This window comes from Saccopteryx bilineata, chromosome 4 (genome assembly GCF_036850765.1).
Source record: "Saccopteryx bilineata isolate mSacBil1 chromosome 4, mSacBil1_pri_phased_curated, whole genome shotgun sequence".
In the NCBI taxonomy this organism is placed as follows: Eukaryota; Metazoa; Chordata; class Mammalia; order Chiroptera; family Emballonuridae; genus Saccopteryx; species Saccopteryx bilineata.
This window is the reverse complement of record NC_089493.1, coordinates 8884461-8907174: the sequence shown is the minus strand read 5'-3', so window position 1 is coordinate 8907174 and position 22714 is coordinate 8884461. Positions and strand designations below refer to the sequence as shown.

The window sequence follows — 22714 nt, the reverse complement described above, 5'->3', positions numbered from 1 at the left end:
CTCTCCCCTATTTTGACTTTCCAACATTGTTACTTCAGCAAAAATAATCCGAGATTAAACCATCACTATGATACACTATAGCTGACAGCAAATACAGACATTATTAGCCTAGCAGAACTTAAAATAACAAGCAATTGGTGACAAAAAATAAAGAATGATGATTTAATGTAAATACCATCACGAATTGAGAAAAAAGCAAATAAAGTAAAAAAAATATTAAAATATCCTTTCCCTTTTCTTTTCAACCAAAATTATCTCTGTCCCTGGTGCTACAGCCCCAAATTCCTAACAGACTTCTTGCAAATTTGACTTGATTTGCCTAGAAAAGACACCAGGTACCAGATTTAAGTAAAAGTGATATATGTGATGTTCAATATAATATGATGCAAATATAATCATAGTTTGTAAAAATCAGATAACACACACACACAGAAGAAAAACTAATTCTATTTCTCGAACATAATCAATGCTACCAAACTGGTTTACTTCTATGCACTTTTTTTCTATACATCAATTTTATACACACACTGGTAATGGGAGTTCATTCTTTACAAGCCTTCTTCATGTTACTGCACCATCTGCATAACATCATTTAAAATGGAGGCAAAGAATTTCACCCAGTATGTTAAAACTTATTTCGCTATCTAGTATTGAGATATAAAAGTTGCCCCATTTTTTCATTATTACCAATGCTATTTTAATAATACATGCTATTTACTCTATTAAGAATACTTAAGGTCAGAAATAATGCACATAAGCCTATTAGCTAACAAAAATTCTGATTAGTATTTGCAATTTTTGCTTACCAGACTAATATGCTTATTATAGGAAGTATACATGTGAGATGCCATCATCTCTACCGTAGTAAGTTTCTGTGGTTGAAGCAAGGAATTTAACCTGTCCACAATACTGATATCCAGCTCACAAAATACTGGATTTAATTTAATTTGTAATTCCGCCTTCTGAGGAACAGAACTAAGTCTTGCTTGATTACCCTTTAAAAAAAAAATAAGCATTAGTATGATCACTAACAATACTATCGAACTAAGTGAAAACCTTTCAAGTGAAAATTTACAGGTGTTCATCACAGAAAAACATCTCACCTGGGGTCCTTTATTCTCTAAATGTTTATAATGAAGCTGAAGACACACAGGGGAGTGGGAATCGGTTTGTTCTTTGGAATGGAACATTAAAAGCTTAAAAAAAAAGACAAAGATGAATTAAATGTAAAATATTAAGCTATAATTAATCATATGAATTAACAGGGGTGCTAACGTAATGTTGGGAAGAATTTTTTGGAGTCAGAACAGCCTGCTTTAAGGTTCACTGTCACTTACTGCCAATGTGAATCTTAGACAACTTAACCTCTGTGATACTCAGTGTCTCATCTACAGTGAAGGGGAGGAGTCAAGTAGATTAATGCCCAAGAAAGTGCTGTGAGATAAAATAATATCTAAGGGCAAGTAAAAGCAACAAATGTCACTCTGACAGCTTTGAAAAGTTTCTCTAGGACTATTACTACACTATTAGGGTAGAAACAAGAACAGATGACTAATAAATGCACACAAGACATTTCACTTGTCTTCAACAGTGATTAAACAGTGCTTAGGAGCACACAGCAGTTATCTGGAGATTATCAGAATTCTTCTGAAATTAGGAGCACTTAGAAAATGAGTGAAATGAAGTCATTTGCCCATAATCTGTCTACCACTCTAAAACAAGTCAACTCTAAATTAAAAGTTTTAACAGGCTCTTATAGCCCTGAATGCCATACTTAAAATTCTGTTTCAACAAAACACAAATGCATGCACGTACACACACTCAAGTCTTCCTACATGATTTCCTACCCCCTTTTTTCAAAAATCATTACTGATCATACAATTCTTAAAAAGCAGGACAGTTTTAAAGAATAATGACAAAGGAAAAGTAATAGCACTTACCTCTGTGTGGTGAGGAGATACAGAATGAAAATCAGTCGGAAACAGGCACTCCAAAAGTTCCATTTGCCCGATGGACATATCAGTACTAAAATATCTAGACGCTGACCTCTGTCTTTGTTCATACGATACTTTGATGCCAGTACCTATAAACCTATCATAAGAAATGCAGAGTTTAATAGTATCCAATTACTACTAGATTGAACAGTAAGTGAAATAGTACACGTGTTAATAAAGTATAACAATTACCTACCTATTCTGACAAGTTCAAGTTGTAACTAATATTCCTAAGGATATTAACCAGAAAGATTACTTCAGACTTCCCTCACGTAAGATAAAGAAACCAGTTCTGTTGATAGGAAATTACTCAGGATATATTTATTTCCCAACACTTCCCTTCCTTCTTTCACATTTTACAATTTACATTGCCGTGAAGAAAAATCTTTAAAATCCATAAAATATACATACGTAATAATTTCTTAAAATTATCTAAAAGCATCATGCAATATTTTTTAGAATTCTAGTATAGCTCAAATGAAGGTATTCCTCAAGTTTTTATTGCTTTTGCTCTATTTCCTACTGAAAGATACTTGAAACCTTGTCAAAAATGGGAAGAAAAAATGTTTTTGCAGTTTTTTTGTTTTTAAATAATTTATTTATTGATTTTTTAGAGAGAGAGGAGAGAGAGAGACAGAGAGAGAGAGAGAAGGGGGAGGAGCAGGAAGCATCAACTCCCATATGTGCCTTGACCAGGCAAGCCCAAGGTTTCGAACCGGCGACCTCAGTGTTCCAGGTCAACGCTTTATCCCACTGCGCCACCACAGGTCAGGCCTTTGCAGTTTAATTATAAATAAATACTATGGTTGTAACCTGCAGAATTTCTTTTGCTAGGTATAAAAACTAATTTGCATATTAATATTTCATTAATAAAAGCCCAAAGTATTTTCTGAAAATATTAATATATTGTATAAATCACTGTATAAAATAACATTTTACAGGTCACTTTCATGTTAAAATAAATAGCATGTGCACATTTAACGATATTATACTTATAAATTTAATTATCTCATCTATTAGAACTCAACCCATGAAGGGATCATTGGCCATCTGGAGAGCTTTGATTTTTTTAAGCAGATGGTAAAAATGTAGCATCCAAGCTTGATCAGCCTTGGAGTCACATCCTCACAGTCCCTGGCATACAGGTCATTTCCAAGTTACTTCTATGAAGCTCATTCTGCTCTCACCACCACACCCATCTCTGCTAAGCCAGAAGCAGTAACACCTATGTTTATGGCTGAAATGGTGTCAATGATATGACAAATGTGGTCAAGGAAGTTTGACAAGAGCAGCGCAGGGAGCTAAAGAAAAGATCATCTCCAAACTTCAGATTATCGAGAGCTCACAGCTGAACGTTTCACATGCCAAGGAACCTGAATGACTGATTCTATGGTAAACATCTTGGCAGCCCTGGAAGAACACCTCACTCATTCCACTCATTTACAAATAAAATACGAATGATAAGAACAAACTGGAGTTAGGTAGACAGATAAAAACAAAAGTCCACTATTGGTTGCTTTTCAAGGATCATTAATAAATAGGAGAGAGTTTACCTAAGGTGATCATGTGAACAGGCTTCTGCAAATACTGTTCGGAAAGACTTAAAATCGTCTGTTGAAAATCTCGCTGGATCAATCTTTTCTATACAAGAAAAAAATGCTATCGCCATAGGTGTCAAAGGATTAAGATTCAATGACGTTTCCGGTGGAGATAATGGATCAATGTGAAGCACAGAGACTGAAAGAGTTCCCACAGCTAGTCTAAAAATAAGCTCAGGCCTGGATTCATCCACTGAAACGGACCTAGCTGGGAGAGCTGAAATACATACGTTAAAATGATATACATAAAATTTAACACTTAAAAACAACCCATTACACATCAAAATTATAGAACATTTACTCATGTATTCGTCTTCAAAAACAGGTGATCACACAACAGTTTGAATGATATTGAACACGTAAAATAAAATAAACTATTAACTTCCTGCATTTTATATCCAGGATCCTTGGTACTTTAAGTACAAAAGAATGTGCTACCATAGGAAACGTAGGAACAAAGCTCTGCACTAATAAAACAGTATTGGAAAAGTCAGAGGTTAACCCAAGCTGTGAACCAAATTCTCCTCTAAACCTTGTGTCTCTCTCAATTAAATTTTTCAGGGAAGAAACCCTGGTATTCTTTCAAGGAAAAGTATAAACAGTGCAACAAAAATCAGATGGTTGACTGAGACTCTTAAACTGTGATAATAACATGAAACTTATCGTGTACTTTCTACTAAAAATACCCGAAGAACACAGTGAATGGACAACTAGACTAAAGTACTTCACAGTGAATTGTTCAACAATGCTTCACTTTCTTCCTAAATTTTGTTAAATGTTCCAGACCAAAAAAGAATGAAATGAAAGAAACAGGAGAATGGCATCTTTTTTAAAAAAATTTTAAATTCCAGTGAAAACCATCAATAAATGCCTTATTTTCACTTACAAGTCTTCTGCAAAGATGACGGGTGAATTAGGTTGGACGGCAATGTTGATCCTCTTACTGGCTGTTCTTTATGATGATCAAGGAAATCTCCCCATGTTGGCTGAAGCTATAAATAAAATAAGTTTTTTTAAGTGGATGAATAAAGTAATGAATTTTAGAAGCAAGTTTTCAAGAATAGAACAAAAATTAAGTAATACTTTACCACTGTAGCACTTAATGGAGATCCTGCTGGGGTATTTGTATATGTACTAGTTAATGATAACTCAAGGTCCATATTTGGGGGGTCCCCAAGGGGTGGAAGTGAAGAGAGACTATGGGACATGTCCATATCAGCCATGGAGAAGAAAACTTCTTCTTCTAGAGAGAATTAAACTTTGTCAATTGAATTATAATTCCACAAATCTATGTTTAAGTAAATATACATTAATATTCTTCCTTCAAATTATCTGAGATCTAGTTGTACCCTAAATTTTCTGTTACTTCCAATGGCATAATTTCTTTGGATTTAAGATATAAATGGCACAGTAAAATCTCAACTGAACAAAGGTTGACAAAAGGTTACACTATCTGGTGAACTTTTTTTTAAACATATGATACACAGTATTACCTGGTATATTTTTAAGTGTCATATTACAATTTAGAAGTTAAAATCCAGATTTTATATATATCTTGCAACCTCTCATTTCATATCGTATAGCTATTTCTTTAAAAAAAATGAAATTAAATAAAAAAAGAGCTGCACATATTATTTTGAATTCTACAATTCACTTCTTTCTTTCTGAAGACTGTTTTACCCTCATCAAAATAAGGTTTGTTATGGCCAAAATTTCTTAAGTTGACTCTAATTTTCTATTTAGTTCAACATTTCATGCTTAAAAAATTTATTCTTACTATTTAGGATATTAGTACTCATACATTCTGAAACACTTCTAAATACAATATAAACTAGATAAAGATTATATTTACATGTAATTGATAGATTAATAGAAAAGGTTCCTACTTAAAGGAATCTATGAATCATTTTACAAGTACATAAGAATTTGACAAAATAATTACCCCATTTATCTCTTGTGTAAATCTACATTTTTGTAAATTGAATTTTCTTAAAATAAATCATGATTTATATAAACACTACCACCAAAAAAAGATCAATACAGAATATCAAGGTAATGCTGTGGATAGAAATTCAAACTCAGACACTTAAACCTCCTTACACTATGGATCTCTTGTTCTTTCATTACTGACCCCACTTCACAGCGGCAAAAATGAACTTAAGTTTGCTCTCTGATGATCACACACTATTCTGGTGTCAATGATCCAAGTTGCTTACCACGGCTAGAAGGTGTACGGGCCGTTTCTGTCTCATAAAAGCTTTGCTCTGAAGATACTCCCACAGAGAGGGAATCTTTTCTCAGATAATACCGGTTTAATTCCATCTGAATGCGATATTCTTCCTCCTGCTGCATGGGTCGATTTTTTCTATCTTTATTAGCTAAACCTATTTTGCTAGAGTTTTCTACAGGTACACAAAAGGAAAGCAAAACAGTAATTAAATCTGGCAGTACTTAATCATTTATCTCCCAAAACCTACTTATCTAATAGCAATGGCAACATTTCTAGTAAACTGACTTCCCTAAGAATAAATCATGATTTATAAAAGAAAATGCAGTCCGAAAGGGACACGGTAGCAGGTGTGCCAGTGCTGCGCTGTCTCTGCGAGGCTGTGTGGTTAGACCAACTGAGACACTGAACCCTGCCTATAGGAGGGACCTGCTGTTCCTTACTGCTAACTGACAGCAGCCTTAACAACCCTGTCAGCACAAAACCACCACTGTTCAGTGTTCACAGCAAGCTACGCAGTAACTAAGCATACAGCTAGAAATCACAAAAATCTTATCTTTGATGGATGAGTCATTAAAAATGTGTGCTACTTATTGTGTTAAAAAAATTATACTTTCTCAGTTGTATGAAGTACTATCCCCAACCAAGAAAGTCAGTCAAGACAATTTTGAAAAAGTTAAAAAGGTGACATAAATAATCTGAATGCTAATTTGTGCCATGGTAACACAATTTAAAAGATCCAATCAAATGTAACTGTTTAGGATTTTTATTTACAATACATCTTTAATTTTACACATTCTTCTATAAGAAAATGACCTATATGCATGTTATAAATTTTAAACATAAAGTTTTGAAAAATGAAACATAGTAACAGAGTAATACTTGCCTGGTCCTGCGATGGCTGCTAACATGTCCAGAAGCAAGTGCACCTGCCTTGGAGACAGGAACAGATGAATAGAGTCCATCTGTCCGTCAATATCCAACTTCAAAGAGAGAGACATTCAGGATGAGCACTCATCACCACAAATCTCACTATACTTAACACACTGAGCTAAGTACTGATTATTTAGTCTTGGATTCCTTTCCCTAAGATTCTCTCTACTAATTCAAACAATCTAAATAATCAGACTTAGATTATGAAACTTGTTCTAAGAGGAAAAATTCTCCCGAGAAAGTCCATATTGGCAAGTCCGATGCCATACTTTTTGTCCGAGTTTTCTGAGTATTTAAGGTATGTACTTGAGGAGGCCTTAAAACAGTCTCCAAGAAAGAATATTAAGATAGCAGTAGTAGAATATTCATTCCATCATGATTTCAAAAGACTCAAGTCATAATCCTTAAAACATGATTCAAACCAACAGCAAATAAAGTTGGCTGTTGTAAGTTTGCCCATGGATAACATTCTCTACAGAGACATAGGGACTTTCTCAACCAATGGGGTGCCTTTCCACAGGCCTATTGCGTTCCACAAGGACGACTCTCAGCTGGGCACAGGACTGAGCCACAGCAAAATGCCAATGGAAGAGGGACGCTCATGTGGACTTCCAATCTCCCTACTGGCTCTTTGTCCATTTTTCCCTCTAGCAATAAAAGCCCCATCCCACTCCCATCCTGATTTCTGTGTAGTATATTCTGAAAAAAACAATTACTCTGTTCTGTACATCATAGTCTAAAAACTTTTCATTCACCTCTTTTCGGTTCTAATGCTAACAGTGACTCCTATTGCAATTTTAAAATGATTCAGTTAATAAAACATTTATATTTGGAAAATGGCATCTCAAACGAAAAAGAAATCATTCTGATTCTGGCAATAAAAATAAATTACTTAATGATTAAGTGATTTCCATGATCCAACCAAGAACTCTCCAATAATCATCATCACCATCATTTCCTTTTTTGAGTATTAGGGCACTACACTAGGTGCTTCTACTGTGTTTCCTCTAATTCTCCTACTGTTGCTGCTTTACAGAGGAGGAACCAGGTTCACAAAGATAAAGCGACTAGCGCAAGGCCGTCTAAGAGATGCAGAGCCGGGATGTTAACCTGTGCTGACCCAGGTGGAAAGTCCCCATCCCTCCCACGGCACGGCTCTCCATTCTGTCCACAGAGGTGTGGATGAAAAAGAGGTTCTACAGCAAGGAACCTCACAGGGGGAACTGATCATAAATTCCCGACTAGACAGGTCAGGCTGAGCAGTCATGCCCCAGCCACGTACCTCGGGTGCTGAAAGCACACAGTCCTGCAGACTATCCCGCAATCCAATCCCCACCTGGCTTTCTCCCACCTTCCTGTCATCCTCCTTACTTTCCTCAATTCCAAATGCATAAAAGAAACAACAAAACTGTCATTCTCGGAAGGAGCGGAGACATTTCTTCCTGGCAACTGTCGTCAGTTTGGTCTCAAACTCTTATAATAATTTTATACAGGTTTTGATGTTTCTTATGTCAAGAGGAGACTTGTTTTACGGGGCTCCTTACTGGCTGCTGACATCACAGGCCATAAAACAGCAAGGAGTTAGGGCTGGGACAATGAGGGGAAATATCTGTCTGATTATGCCAAATTTAAGCATTATTTTTTAATTTCTCAGTATTAAAAGCATATTACAACTAGAATGTAACACTAAAATCAATTTCGAACTCAGTGGTAACTGAAACAGAATGTCTGTAAATTCAATCCAGGCAGTCCCTGTTTTCATATGTAACACATTCCTGAAAACATCCTAAAACTTAGTATGTGAAACACCTAAGACTCACAGCACTATTTCAGGTGGATACTAGCCCCAGAGAACTAAAGAAAAACATGAAACCTTTCACAAGATTACGGACACACAGTTTGAAGACTTAAGGCTAATGAACATCAGAAAGAGACTAAATGTACCACTTTGGGCACCCTAATTAATGCCCTCTTCATCTATACTATATTAAGTTTATGAGATCTGTGTTTCTCAATGCTAGTACCTAGAACTTTTATTTTTTCATTAAGTACTCATTTTCATTAAAGAAAAACAAAATGTACTCAAACACTCAAGTCATTACACAGAAACCTACATGGGGACAAGGACAGTAATATCTCCAGATATTAAACACTGACTGGCAGATGGTGCCACCACACAACAGTTTCCAATGTGCATTTGTCACCTAATACAAATATCCAGAAGAAACATCTAAAAGGCATTTATACTAATCAATACATAATGTGCAAAAGTTTGGGTTAGCACAAATATCAAATACACCAGTGCTGAGTACTACCTGTAATTAATCAAAACAGAACCATAAAGGGTATTGCCACGGTCCTCCCTCTTGGAGAAAGAGCAAACGCACTCCCAGGGCCACGGGTGTGTTCACTTCCCAAGGATGGTACCAGGCAGGGGCTTCCCTGCAGTGTTAGCACATACCGATGGCTTTCTGCTGCATTAACACTCCTCTGTTATTTTTTTTCTTAATTTTTTTATTGAATTTCTTGGGGTGACATTGGTAAATAAAATGATATGGGTTTCAAGTACACAATTCTACCATAAATCATCTGTATGCTGCATCGTGTGCTCACTACCCCTAGTCGAGTCACCTTCCCTCACCATCTATCCCCCCTCTCCCCTCCTTCAACTCCCCCACTTCCCCTCTCCCCTCCTGTTATTTAATAAAGAGGCTTAAGACCTGACGAAAGGATTTCACACCATCTGAGGTAGGACAGAGCAATAAACCAAGTGGCAAGGGGACAATCAGTAATAGGAATGCTGTCATTCTCATCACCACCTTCCTCCTCCAACACACATCAGATGCACCAATCCAAGGACAGCCTCTGGGGGCCTTGAGCCTCCGAAGGCCTTCCTGTGGGCACTCACACATACTTAGCGCTCTCTCTTCCACAGCCCCACGGCAATTTCTAACCCCACACTGTATCTTCTATTAAAAGGCAAAGACTCAATTCACGCATCTCTGCATCTATCCCAAGAGTTTGCCAGGGCCTGACATGCAGCAGACACGCAAACGTCCAGAGCCCGGCCCACTCAGGAGCACACAAATGACTAAGTCCCAATATCTTCTCAACTGAAACTATATTATAGTGATTATATAGGAAATTCATTTCTAAAGTCTGAAAATAATACATGACAAATACATGTTTGACTGAATAAATGTACATTGCCTGATTCTCCAATAGACTGTTCGATACTGCTCCCTAAGAAACTAGTACAGTTGTCTCTACAGTCTTCAAAAAACTGCGACATCATGAAAAGTCATTTTCTTTTCATAAATGGTATACAACTATAAAAGTGGTCATTCAGTTAAAAATACACATAAGGCTTATTTTTATATATAACTAAACATCTCCAGTCAACTTGCTTTCCAAATCTCTCCTTTAAACATTATTTTGTGATACTAGAAAGGTATTCTCTAACCGTACTTTCCTAGTTCTTGAACTAGTGAATGTTTCTGAGTTGAGAGAGTTGGGGAAAGTGAGTATAGGAGGCAACTCTGAAGCCTGGTCTACAGCCGAAGGACAAAGGCATTCTGTGACCTAATCTCACAAGCACCAGCTGACAGCAAAAATGCTGACCCAGGACATTGGGTCCTCTCGTTCCAAGATAACACACAATAACCATCAGGGGGTCACTGCATAGATTATAATGAACACTTGTAGTTTCATTTCATTTGTTTACTATAGAAAATAAACACTAACCTTAGCTCCAGGAAGTACTTCATTCTGCTTCAGCGTGAGACTCAACTCCAACCTACCAATTAGTCCTCCAACTTGCACTGGGTCAGAGGGCGCTACCTCTGGTAAATTTCTAGTTAGCTGTGGGTGTGGCTCATAGACAATTTTAGGATTCCAGCTAGGTGACAGCTTTGGCTCAGTTTCCTATACCAACACAATAAAGTATGTATTACTGTAAATAAATCAAAATGCAAAATACAAATATCAACTTAAAAAGAATAAAATATTTGATATGTAAAAGTGGATTATATTACATCAGGTAAACTGGCTTTCTTACAGCTAGTATGAAACAGTGTATGTTAGCACAGTACCTTGGTAATGAAGACAAATAATGGAAAAGGAATTTATGAAAAAATGTACAGCATCTGTTCAAATTATAGTAATAAGAAACCTTAACAGACATTCTGTAATTAAGAAAATCTGATTTGTGAAATAATATAAAAGACAAATTATAGAATAACTGATTTTGATAAATAAAAGGATTCTCTACTCTTAGAAGGAATTAATCAAGATCTCCTTAATTATAACCCTTTCATAATCTGTAAGATACATTTTCAGCAATACAATCACTATGTAAGGTAAATGTGAACACTGCTTGATTTCCCGTGTTTATTCTCTAAGGACCATTTCTCCCCAAGACACAGTAGGTAATGTTTCTCTATAAAATTAACACCCAGCCAAAAAAAAAAAGGCATTAACTATAAATATGAATGTTTTAAAATCCCTGAAATACATCCCCTTACTCAATATTTGTGAATTCCAGAGTAGATGGAAACATCAACACATTCTATATCCTAGCAAAATTTAATAGCTCTCATTTAAACCTTTTAAAAAGCTGTGATCTGGCTTTGGTTTTTCTGCTTTGTTTTTCTTACCACTGGTGCAGTTGAACACACTGGGGAAGATTTTGCTGATGCAGAAAACTCATCCCAGAAGAGAGACACTCCAGAGAGCTGAAGTAACTTGTGAGCAAAGGCTGTGGGCTGGTGTACATTTATTCCTGAGTTCTCGTCAGCAGCTTCATCGCAGTATACAGTTCTGGATGTCAACAACAAAGAGGGTGTTTGCGTAAAACTCCAAGGGAAACCGACTCGCATCGATATGAAGTGCACATGGCATTTCAAGTTAAAGGAATTTTTCAAGTGTCAGCACCTTAGAATATGCCTATAGTATGGGTCAGCATACCATGCTTTAATACAAATAAATGTTTCATGAGGAGACCTTACCCGTAAGAAGGATGACTTTATGAGGCCTTAAATTTGGGGGGAAATCAGTAACTTCCTAAAGTTAGCTTCATGAAAATAACTCTTGCACCTCTCACAAACCTCTCTGGGTAATAGTGAGACCGCATTTGGCTCCAAGTCAAAGCCTGACATAAATGGTATTTCTTGGATTCTTATGACTATGCTATATATATATTTTGTTTGTTTGTTTTTTGAGGGAGAGACAAGAAGGGAGAGATATAAAAAGCATCAACTTGTTGGAGGGCAGGGGTGGGGGTGGTCCAGCCAAGCCAGCAACCTCTGAGCTCAAGACAGCGACCATGGGGTCACATCAATGATCCCATGCTCAAGCCAGAGACCTCAGGACTTCAAACCTGGGACCTCACTGTCCCTCCCAGGTCAACTCTATCCAGTACACCACCACTGGTCAGGCTGCTACACATTCTCGACTAATCTTCAGTTTAAACAAAATAAAGAAATTAGCTCTAAATGCACAAGATTTTAGATATCTCTTAACATACCATTTAAGGTAATGCAACCTAATTTCAAAGATCTGTTAAAATTGACACTGATAGGTATGTTCTGTGAGAAAACAGAAACCATACCCTATCTGTGTAAAAAGCGGCCAAGGCCCCCACAGATGCACACTGAGGTGTCTTTGGTGCAGTGTGCACACTTCATTGCGCTTGTTCCTGCGGACAACGCACATGGCAATGGAGACACCGGTGAATAGTCACCGGCTCTAACCCACGCCAAGGAGCGCGCACTTTAGCCAACCCCTGATTGAGAGCTAATTACAGAAGCGCCAGTGGGCACACACAGAAAACCTAAAGTGATGTGTCCCTATCTTTTCACGTAAATCACAACTGCCCATGTTACCCTTACAATATCCTTAGAGGAAACAGCAGTTTAGCCTTTCTCACCAAAGCAGGAAGAACGCAGCTTATGTTAATGAGACACACCTGAACAGGACGCTGCTTCCGTGAAAAGACTAAACCTCTCCAACCAGGGTGCCTTACATTTACCAGCACGCGAATAGTCATTGTTTTGATTTGATAGTAACTGAAAGAGAATTACTTGCTTTTAATTCAGCATAGCATTATATATAATTATAACCTCAACTGGTACTTTAAGTTTCCAGTAATGGGCTAGAACATAAGTTGGAGAGCAGCACTTCACTATGAAATTAGGCAACATGTTAATTTAATATTGTTACCTCTCATCTCCAAAAGCATTCGGAAGTCTGAGGTAAGAATGAGATTACTATTATTCATGAAAGAATAGAACAGGGTCATTTTGTTCAGCTATAAGGAGTCTTACCTTTCTATTCGGATTTCAAGTGCGGTTCCAGTTTTGGAATTTTCTGGCACATGTTCAATTCTCAAGACAGTGTCTATAAAAGTGACTTTCACTCTTCTTAGTACTAAACATGTAATCATCAACATAAGAGACAGAAATAAAAACTTCAAAGAATACTAAATTAGTTTAATATACACTTACAAAATAAAATTGAACTCCGTTCTTTAAAAATCCCCAAATCTTGAGTTCTGTATTAAATATTTTGCTTCACTGAGCACCTAGCCCTTGTTATATCTCAATAGATATTTAGGGCAATTGACTAACATTTTCTGTTGAACTCAATCCCAATTCTGAGCATAATATACCAAGGAGAAACCAGGGTACAAAAGAACATGAAATTAAATTGAATTCAATATTTAAATGGCTTTAATTCTAATGTTCTAAAGTGAGAACAGGTTCATTTAAAAATCACTCCAATGGTTTTTCCTTAAACAAAGCTTACTCAATAAAGGTACTAAATAAAATCTCAATATGTTTTAAATAATCATGCCAAACCTGTTTCAATGGTTTCAGCAAACTTCTCAAGTCCTTCAAAAGGCTGGGATCCTTCCCCTTGTTCATCTGTTAGTTTCTGGCTAAGACATTCTTTTGCCAACTGCATACTGCTGGTCATGAAACTTGACCAATACATAGGCTCAGAACCAGTTGCTGCAGAAAATACAGATTAAGTCTAAGTAATTTCTCATAGTTACCACAAAGCCATTTCTTAAAATAACATACTATTTCAGATAGATAAATTTTTAATTCTCTCTGAGATACTTAGCATCATGGTGTTATCCAGGATACAATATTCTAGAAATTACCCTCGAGATTTAAACATTGTCTTATAATGACTGAGAAGGGGAAGATCAGAAAGTCCAGAGACACTCTCTGGACTCACTACATGATATATGTATATCTTCCAAATCTTAATTCATGTATTCATTCAACACATACTTAATGGGTATCTTACACACGCATGGGCTGTTCAAAATACTGTAGAGCAGAGGTTGACAAACTCTCTGTATACAGACGACACTCAGTCTCTATCAAGACTACTCAACTCTTCCAGTCCAGTACAAAAGCAGCCACAGAGAACAAATAAATGGAGTATGTTGATGCTCCAATACAAATTAAGTTACAAAAAGAGGGGACAGACCAGACTTTGGCCTGCCAGGCATAGTTAGCTGACCCTCCTGTAGGGGAAGAAAAATAATTATTAATTCTGTCCTCGGAGAGCCTACAACATAGTGGAAGAAATACGTAAGATTAAGAAAAATTAGTAGACAACGACACTGCTCACAAAAATTAGAACATCAGGAAGCAAGCAGATGCTTCAGTACTTTCAGCCTTCTGTATATAGTACATTTTCACCAATGAAATAAAAGTTGGTTTTGCATCTCACTTGCATAATCGAACAACTTTCTTTGACTTGTCGTTTGCTTTTCTGATTTCTTGTTTAATTAAAAAAAAATGCTTCCTTTTATCACTCCATATTCATTTTGAAATATCCCCTAATTTTTGTGAGCAGTATACACCCTTCATAGAAATAAAAAAATAAATAAAGGGGCCCAATTCTGTGCCCTTTCAACATTTCTCTATCAGTTTTTGAGCATGTCCTTGCTTTCTGGTATAATACTTTGAATCTTTAAAATATAACAGGTAAATTGGTAACAAATAATTAAACCAACCATCTGGATACTAAAGTTCCTGTGGGTAAACAGTGTTAATAGGGAGAGAAATAATGCTAAAGGTACAATTAGAACCACCTTATTACATAGACCCAAATCCTAACATTTTATCTGTGTCACAAATACAAGGCAAAATACTAAATTAAATACTGAACTTTGAGCCCTTAGATTATTTTCCCAATCTCTGAAAAACAGAAGCAAGCAGGACCACATGACACACCTACCTAGGCGAGGTCTGGGTCGGAAGACCATTTCCAGCCCCTTCACTTCCAGTGCACAATTATCCTGTAGCAAGGAGCCCCACGGAACTGACAGAGAAATGGACTGGATGAACCCTTCAGTGACTTCCAAAGGCGCATCTGCTGACTCCAAGATCTCATTGAGACACTAAAGAGAAAAACCAAGTGCGATTTGAAACCACAGAACTTAACACTGTTAACTTATTCAAAGATGTTGAATATGCTTACATATGTGTCGGGCACTAGGGATAAACGAAGCAGAAAACAAGTTCAGAATGACTCCCGGTCATCACTAAGCGCACAGCCACAGCTGGCCATGAAAGACGTGTAATTACAGTGTGATGTTATATGACAGAGAGAATGCGCTGTGCTATTGGAGCATGTCAGGAACCTAACCTGGAGATTCAAGGCGGGCCAGCTGAGGAAGTGCTACTGAAAGATGAGACCAGAAGGCGGGGAGTTAACCAGGCAAAGTGTTCCAGACAGAGAAAAAGCCATATGAAAGGATTCAAAAAAGGAAAGACAGAGGTGACCGGGTGCAAGCAGACATATATAAGCCACAAGCGTGCCCGAAGAGAAAAGGCACCTCAGATTTAGTGTGCTAGGCCAGCGTGGTGAGCCAGAGATAAGGCTACGTAGATAAGGGAGAGTGGAATCCAAAGAGCCTAGGAATTCATGTTCAAGAGTCTGAACCGTATCTCAAGGGCAAGGTGAAACCACTGAAGGAGTTTAGGCAAGGGTGCCATGGTGAGATACAGGGGTCGGGAACCTTTTTGGCTGAGAGAGCCATTAACGCCACATATTTTAAAATGTGATTCCTTGAGAGCATACAACGACCCATGTACATTACGCATTATCCAATAAAAATTTGGTGTTGTCCCGAAGGACAGCTGTGATTGGCTCTAGCCACCTGCAACCATGAACATGAGCGGTAGGAAATGAATGGATTGTAATACATGAGAATGTTTTATATTTTTAACGTTATTATTTCTTTAATTAAAGATTTGTCTGCGAGCCAGATGCAGCCATCAAAAGAGCCCTATCTGGCTCACGAGCCATAGGTTCCTGACCCTGGATTAGAACCTTTAGAGGGCGTCTACTACTGCCAGGGAGAGAGCACGCACTGGAAGAAAGCAAAACGCGGGCAGAATGGTTGTTAGGAGTAAGAGAGGCTAGAGAAATCGGTTTGACATGGTGAGTGACAGCGAGGACATTTAGAAGAGGATAGATTTCTGTATTAGGAAGCGAAGTTCACTGGCATCATGAGGGATAAAGAAAAGGAATGAAGAATGACTTCGGGGTGCTGACTTGGCCCACTGCTTAGTCAGTAGTACTATTTACTGAGACAGGGAAACCTGGAGAAGCTGATTAGGGGGAAGAAGGGAGCTCCGGCCCAAACACCACATTTGAGCAGGCATCCAGGTGGCTATGTCTGGGGTGGGGGGATTCCAGCAGAGCTTGGGAGTGTTGTCTGGGCAGGAGATAAACACGGAGGGTAGGCGTAGCTGCGGGGTGAGGAGGACAAACTCTAGGAACTTATGTAGAGTAAAATACCAAGAGGCCTAGGACAGAACTCTGATGATAAACACCAGTATTTAAGAAACGGGTTAAGATAGAGGAACCTGCAAAAAGCAGAGAGGAGAAGGAAAAACAAGAAAGCTTCACGTCCCAGAAAATCATGGAACGACGACGATATGAAAGAAGAGTAGTTGAGTGCAGCAAAAGCTAACAAGAAGTCAAAGGTTCGGAAATGTCCACTGGGTCTAGTGATATCTAGGGTATTAGGGATGTCATGGAGAGCGATTTCAGCGGAGGCGTGAGGCAAACCAGACTATAACAGAAGAAAGACAGAATGGATGTGAATATAGTGTGCAGAATAATTAAATGAAATTTTTGACAGGCAATGGACTCCTTTTTAAAATTTTTATTTATTGATTTAAGTGAGAGAAAAAGGGAAAAAGAGAATGAGAGAGAGATAGGAACATCAAGCTGTTCCTGTATGTGCCCTGACTGGGGATCAAACCCTCAACCTTTGAGCTTTGGGATGATGCTCCAATCAACCTAGCTATCCAGCCAGGATGCCAATGTATTTCTCAAATAAAAATAAAAATAATTATTAAATACCAGTTTTTTATGTAGGGCACTTCTGGATGTCATGCTGCATACGAGTCATAATTCTTTGTCTAAACTCCTAATGCTGAACATTGACATTAAGACCGCTTAGGTTTTATCAAAGGTTACTACTAAAAGGCTTTCTTCACCCTGCTGTTTGTATAATCCTACAACTTTCTAGAAAGTACATGGGCATGAGTGGTTTAAGGTACAAATACCTAGATCCTCAATCTCTAAACAAATCCTTTCCCAACCACTAAAAACCAAAGAAAAATCAGTAAAGAAATAATTAAAGGAATTAAAATATTACACTAGAAAATATTCACTTAGCACAAGGGGAAGGTTAATGGTAACAGGAAAAATTTAAATATAATCAATTTCAATTTAGTCACGTTTTCATTGTCGAGAAATGATAGTATGATCAATAAAAGGCTTAGGCATAAAATAAATAAATTATAAAATTCTGCAGAGAAAGTAAGATAGACACAAATTCAATGGGAAAAAGATACAATGTTAAATTTCCAACTATTAACGAATAGCATGTTCAAGCATTTTTAAATGTATAATGGTGGGAATTTGACCCCACTGGGCAAAAAAATATATATTTTTATATCAATACCTACAACTCAAAAAAGTTATCAACTATTTAAACATAATGAAAACTTTTTACAGTCAATTTTTAAATGTACAAGGACTACAGTAGTTTTTCAAAAAATTTTAAGAGAAAATTAGGCAAATGTGTTTGAAGGACATTGCTTTAAAACAGCACGTGTGCCTGACCAGGCGGTGGCACAGTGGATAGAGCATTGGACTGGGATGCAGAGGACCTAGGTTCAAGACCCCGAGGTCACCAGCTTGAGCGCGGGTTCATCTGCTTTGAGCAAGGCTCACCAGCTTGGACCCAAGGTCGCTGGCTCGAGCAAGGGGTTACTCGGCCTGCTGAAGGACTGCGGTCAAGGCACATATGAGAAAGCAATCAATGAACAACTAAAGAGCCGCAACGGGGAAAAAAAAAAAAATTGATGCTTCTCCTCTATCTCCCTTTCTGTCTGTCCCTATCTATCCCTCTCTCTGACTCTCTCTCTCTCTCTCTCTCTCTCTCTGTCAAAAACAAAAACAAACAAACAAAAAAACAGCATGTGTTCAGGTCCTAGATCAGTCTCTTACTCACTGGGGGCTTTGGACAAGTTCTTAACTACTGAGTCTCAATTTCCTCAACTCAAAATAAGGATAATACCTATTTCGTAGGGTTGCTGTGAATGTATACGAGATAATAACAATACAAGCTACCAACATAGTTCCTTATACCAAGTAAACACTTCATATAGGTTGACTACTGTTCTTTATCTTCCACAGTGCCTGCCGAGCACTGTGATGAGCACTATCAGGAATTCAAGGTGTGCTTGGTAGTATGAAGGAAAGCTAACACACGTTTTATGTTTCTCTTTAATAAGTGCCATAAGACTAAGAATACGTCCTTATTAGTTTAAACCGAGATATCAGAATTCAAATAGATAACACTAAGCATAAAAATATACAGAACTAGTTTAGACCAATTAACATATAATTAGCACTTAATACATATAGGACAGCATACTATACTATTTTATACCTACATTATTCCACTAAATCTTCAAAATAGCCCTCTGAATTAGGTATTTTTGTGCCCATTTTATAGGCATGACAACTGAGGATCAGAAAAACTAAGTAACTTGCAAAAGGTCTTCAATTTAAAATATAAAAAAGAAATAATATTTTCACAATGGAAGATTTTTATAGGCTAAGCGAAATCGTGTGCTAAAATCATAATTCTCAAAAATCTAGTGTTTGGGCTTGGGAGCTGACTTCTAGAAGCTTTTAAAACTAAACGGAAAAATGCCCAATCCTTCAGGACTGGTGTTTTTCAAAATGCAATCAAGGACCATGTGTATCATCAGAACTTCATAGGATGCTTCTTAAAAATGTAGATTCTTGTGTCTTTAGAACCAGAACCTACTGGGAAGAAGCAAGAAGCCTGCATGTTAGCAAACTTCACAGGTGAACCCTCTGCCACTTATGTTTCAGAAACTCAGTTTCCATGAACCCTCTGAGACAGAGTGGGGTACAAAAAGAGGACAGGAGTCCGAAAGTCTTTGAAATCTCACTGCGCTGCGGATACTAGGCCCCCAAGTTACTCAGCCTCATGGTACAATGGAAATGGTAGCACCCAACTTAGAGCAAGAAAATGTATGTAAAAGCACCCAGAACAATATAGAGAGATATAAGGTGCTTAATAAGTGATCACTATTATTTTCAAAAGCAAAATAGAATCCCCCCACCTTGACGCCATATCTCCTACTAGTCATCAACCTCATTTCTTTCTTTAGTCAAGGCAGCTATTTGCTCAAAGGACAAACTACTAACTCTCGCTCCCCTCCAACTTCTCTTAACTGCCAATCAAGTGACAGATGCAATGAATGAGGTTTAGTCCTCATGTTCCCTGAGTTATCATCTCAATCTAATTCCCATTTTGAAATTCTAACTTTCCTTGGATTCCCTAACACTCTTCACGCTCTCAGTCTTTCTTTTCCAATTCTTTACCACTTAAAATGATGGTATTTTCATCTTCAGCCTCTTCCATTTCTCAACTAAATCTAAAACTGCCCGTGCACTTTACACCCTCCCACTGTTTCGGCCACCACTGATACCCTGGTAACTCCCAAATCTGGATCTCCAGCTCTTCCTCAACTCCAATACTATGTGCATTTTTAACCACTTCAATGGGAAAAGAACTAATGAACCTACAAGACAGCCCATCCCAACTGTGGAATAGTTCCAAACTCCTTGCCTCTATTTCTCCTTCCTTCAAGCCCTTCTAAGTTGGTAGTCTCCAAAACGTATCTATCCCCAAGAGTATAACAGATGATCCAATAGGGGTGTAAGTAGAAAATTAAGCATTCTCCATTACATTTTTCACAAATTTTTTAGATTTAAAGGTTGTACTAATATTTAATATACAAAGGGCACCCTCACTCTGACCAAATATAAATGTGTGTGTATATATATATATATATATATACACACACACACACACATATACACACACACAGAGAATACCTTCCAATTAATTAGCAAGAATAACGGAGATCAAGGAAGGAAATGTCACATAATCTAATGTATAATTGATGGTTGATCAATTAGTGATGTTACCAATGATACAGTTCTTCTATTTGGATCTATGAATTTGTGAGGCATCTTTTTTTCAGTAATGAAGTCATTAAATCAAGTGTCAAAAGTAACTGAGTTTGGAATCAGAAGTTCGAATTGCTCTAAGTGTCACATCAAGATTTATCTTGGTCGTCAAGAGTACACACTATAATAAGTAAATAAACAGCAACAGCAAACATTTACTGGATGCTTTATTTGACATTATCACTTTGGTTGGGCACATCCCTCGCCTTCAACAAACAAAACAAAACAATCTTCAGATTTAAAGCTAGCCATAAATCACTGTCAATGATCCTGTAATCAAACTGTAAAATTCAAACATCACCACCTCCTTGGGGTGGTGAACACACAATTCAGTGTACAGTTGATGTATTGTGGAACTGTGTACCTGAAACCTGTATAATTTTTTTTTTTACTTTTACAGGGACAGAGAGAGCATCAGAGAGAGGAATAGATAGGGACAGACAGGAACAGAGAGAGACAAGAAGCATCAATCATCAGTTTTTTGTTGTGACACCTTAGTTGTTCATTGATTGCTTTCTCATATGTGCCTTGACTGTGGGCCTTCAGCAGACCAAGTAACCCCTTGCTTGAGCCAGCGACCTTGGGTCCAACCTGGTGAGTTTTGCTCAAACCAGATGAGCCCACGCTTAAGCTGGTGACCACATCCCGGTCCGACGCTCTATCCACTGCGCCACCGCCTGGTCAGGCGAAACCTGTATAATTTTATTAATCAGTGTAACCCCAATAAATTCAATAAAAAGTATTTTTTAAAAAGTGCCGAAACAGTGCCTTAAATAAATAGATAATAAACATTTACTGTTCTTTCCTTGTCTTGAAGCCATAGAATAAAAAAAATAACGGCTTTAGGAATTAGACAGGTTTGAATTCTCACTGTATCATTTGGCTGTGTCACTTGAGGAAAATTACTCCATCTGTAAATGGAAATAAAAATCCCCATCTTTTAAAGTTAATGTGAAAAGTCATTAAAGAGTAATACATAAAATCATTCAACCCACAAAAGACAGTTAATAAATGTCCAACACTTCTCCTTCAAAATAGCCTGTTCATAACTGAACCAAAAGTATAGACTCACAGGTCACTGAATTTAAAAATACCCATTGCCCTGGCTAGATATAGCTAGGCTGGTTAGAGCATCCTCCTGAAGCACAGAGGTTGCTGGTTTGATCCCTGGTCAGGGCACATACAGGAACAGATCAATGTTCCTCTCTCTCTCTCTTCCTCTTTCTCTAAAATCAATAAAAATAAACATAAAAATAAAAATATCCATCATAATCCCTATCTTCTGATAAGAATTACAGCAATACAGTACCCTGCCACAGTGCCTGGCATGAAGTGGATACTCCATTAATGTTTACTGAACTCAGGTGAATTACTATGTCCAGTGTCAGGCTAACCATGGCAGCCTGGACTGGCCTGTGGGGGACTGGGTCTTTCTGCTACTCAGACCAGGGCTCTTTCCACTATCCTATGTACTCTCCTTAAATCATCTACTTGTAGATATTCATGCTAGTGCAAATTAATTTAAGGGTCATAATACAGTATTAGCATAATTTGTGCTATTCAAGTTTCTATGGCTAACGAAATCATTACATTGTTAAAGTAGTCTTACATAAAAGAAAAAAGCACAACTTCTTATACAGCTTAAATTAGGAGAAAAAACATTCCCTTTGTTCTGCACAACTATCACAGGAAAGTCACCTACATTTACGATTTCCTTAATGTAAACTGTGTAGCAATGCTTTTAGAATAGAAGACCCTAGAATGGCACAAGCAATTCAAAATGTAAGCAGCAAACTCTAGTGCAGCGGTTCTCAACCTGTGGGTCGCAATGGCTTTAGGCGAACCCTGTGTTTTGGTCGTTTGACCCCCCCCCGGGGTCGCGACCCACAGGTTGAGAACCGCTGCTCTAGTGCAACAATAAAGGATTGGAGGAAGGGGGAAAGCCAGTCCATTCTTATCAAACCCAAGGCTGAGTATACTTTAAATAAAATCTATGCTGTGAACACGCAAATGCAGGTACAACTATATGCGGTGAGTTGAAATATACACGAAGCACCTGTAAGACACAGTGAGTCAACTCACAGCCACTGGATGACAAGCAAAAAACCCAAAAACCCAGGATTTTAAATGTCTGAAATGTGCAGCTTCAGCGCTTTTGCAACACCTGCGTTTCCGCTCTGTCACGTGAAACAAGCAGCACTCTCAGGGCCACGCAGCCATTCACAAGCTGGCCCTGCAACAGATCATCAAGCAAAAGCAGGCAAACCGGCAGAGGAGGCCTTAAGCTAACGCTGGACGGAGGCCGCGGTGTGCAAGGGGCCGACCCAAAACAAACACACGAATAACCA

The 22714-nt window shown here is 37.8% G+C and overlaps 1 protein-coding gene across 1 annotated transcript in view; it reads right to left on the bottom strand.

Moving 5' to 3' along the window:
* The window catches only part of ATG2B (autophagy related 2B), a 68400-nt gene that overhangs the window by 44638 nt on the left and 1048 nt on the right, over positions 1-22714 (bottom strand). Inside the window, exons 2-14 of the mRNA XM_066277789.1 lie at positions 15009-15171; positions 13610-13762; positions 13076-13178; positions 11408-11570; positions 10497-10676; positions 6706-6802; positions 5809-5994; positions 4681-4835; positions 4479-4584; positions 3548-3809; positions 1941-2091; positions 1104-1196; positions 807-995 (exon numbers count right to left, since the gene is read on the bottom strand). Of these exons, the coding sequence (XP_066133886.1) occupies positions 807-995; positions 1104-1196; positions 1941-2091; positions 3548-3809; positions 4479-4584; positions 4681-4835; positions 5809-5994; positions 6706-6802; positions 10497-10676; positions 11408-11570; positions 13076-13178; positions 13610-13762; positions 15009-15171 (2001 nt within the window). The remainder of the gene's footprint in view (positions 1-806; positions 996-1103; positions 1197-1940; positions 2092-3547; positions 3810-4478; positions 4585-4680; positions 4836-5808; positions 5995-6705; positions 6803-10496; positions 10677-11407; positions 11571-13075; positions 13179-13609; positions 13763-15008; positions 15172-22714) is intronic.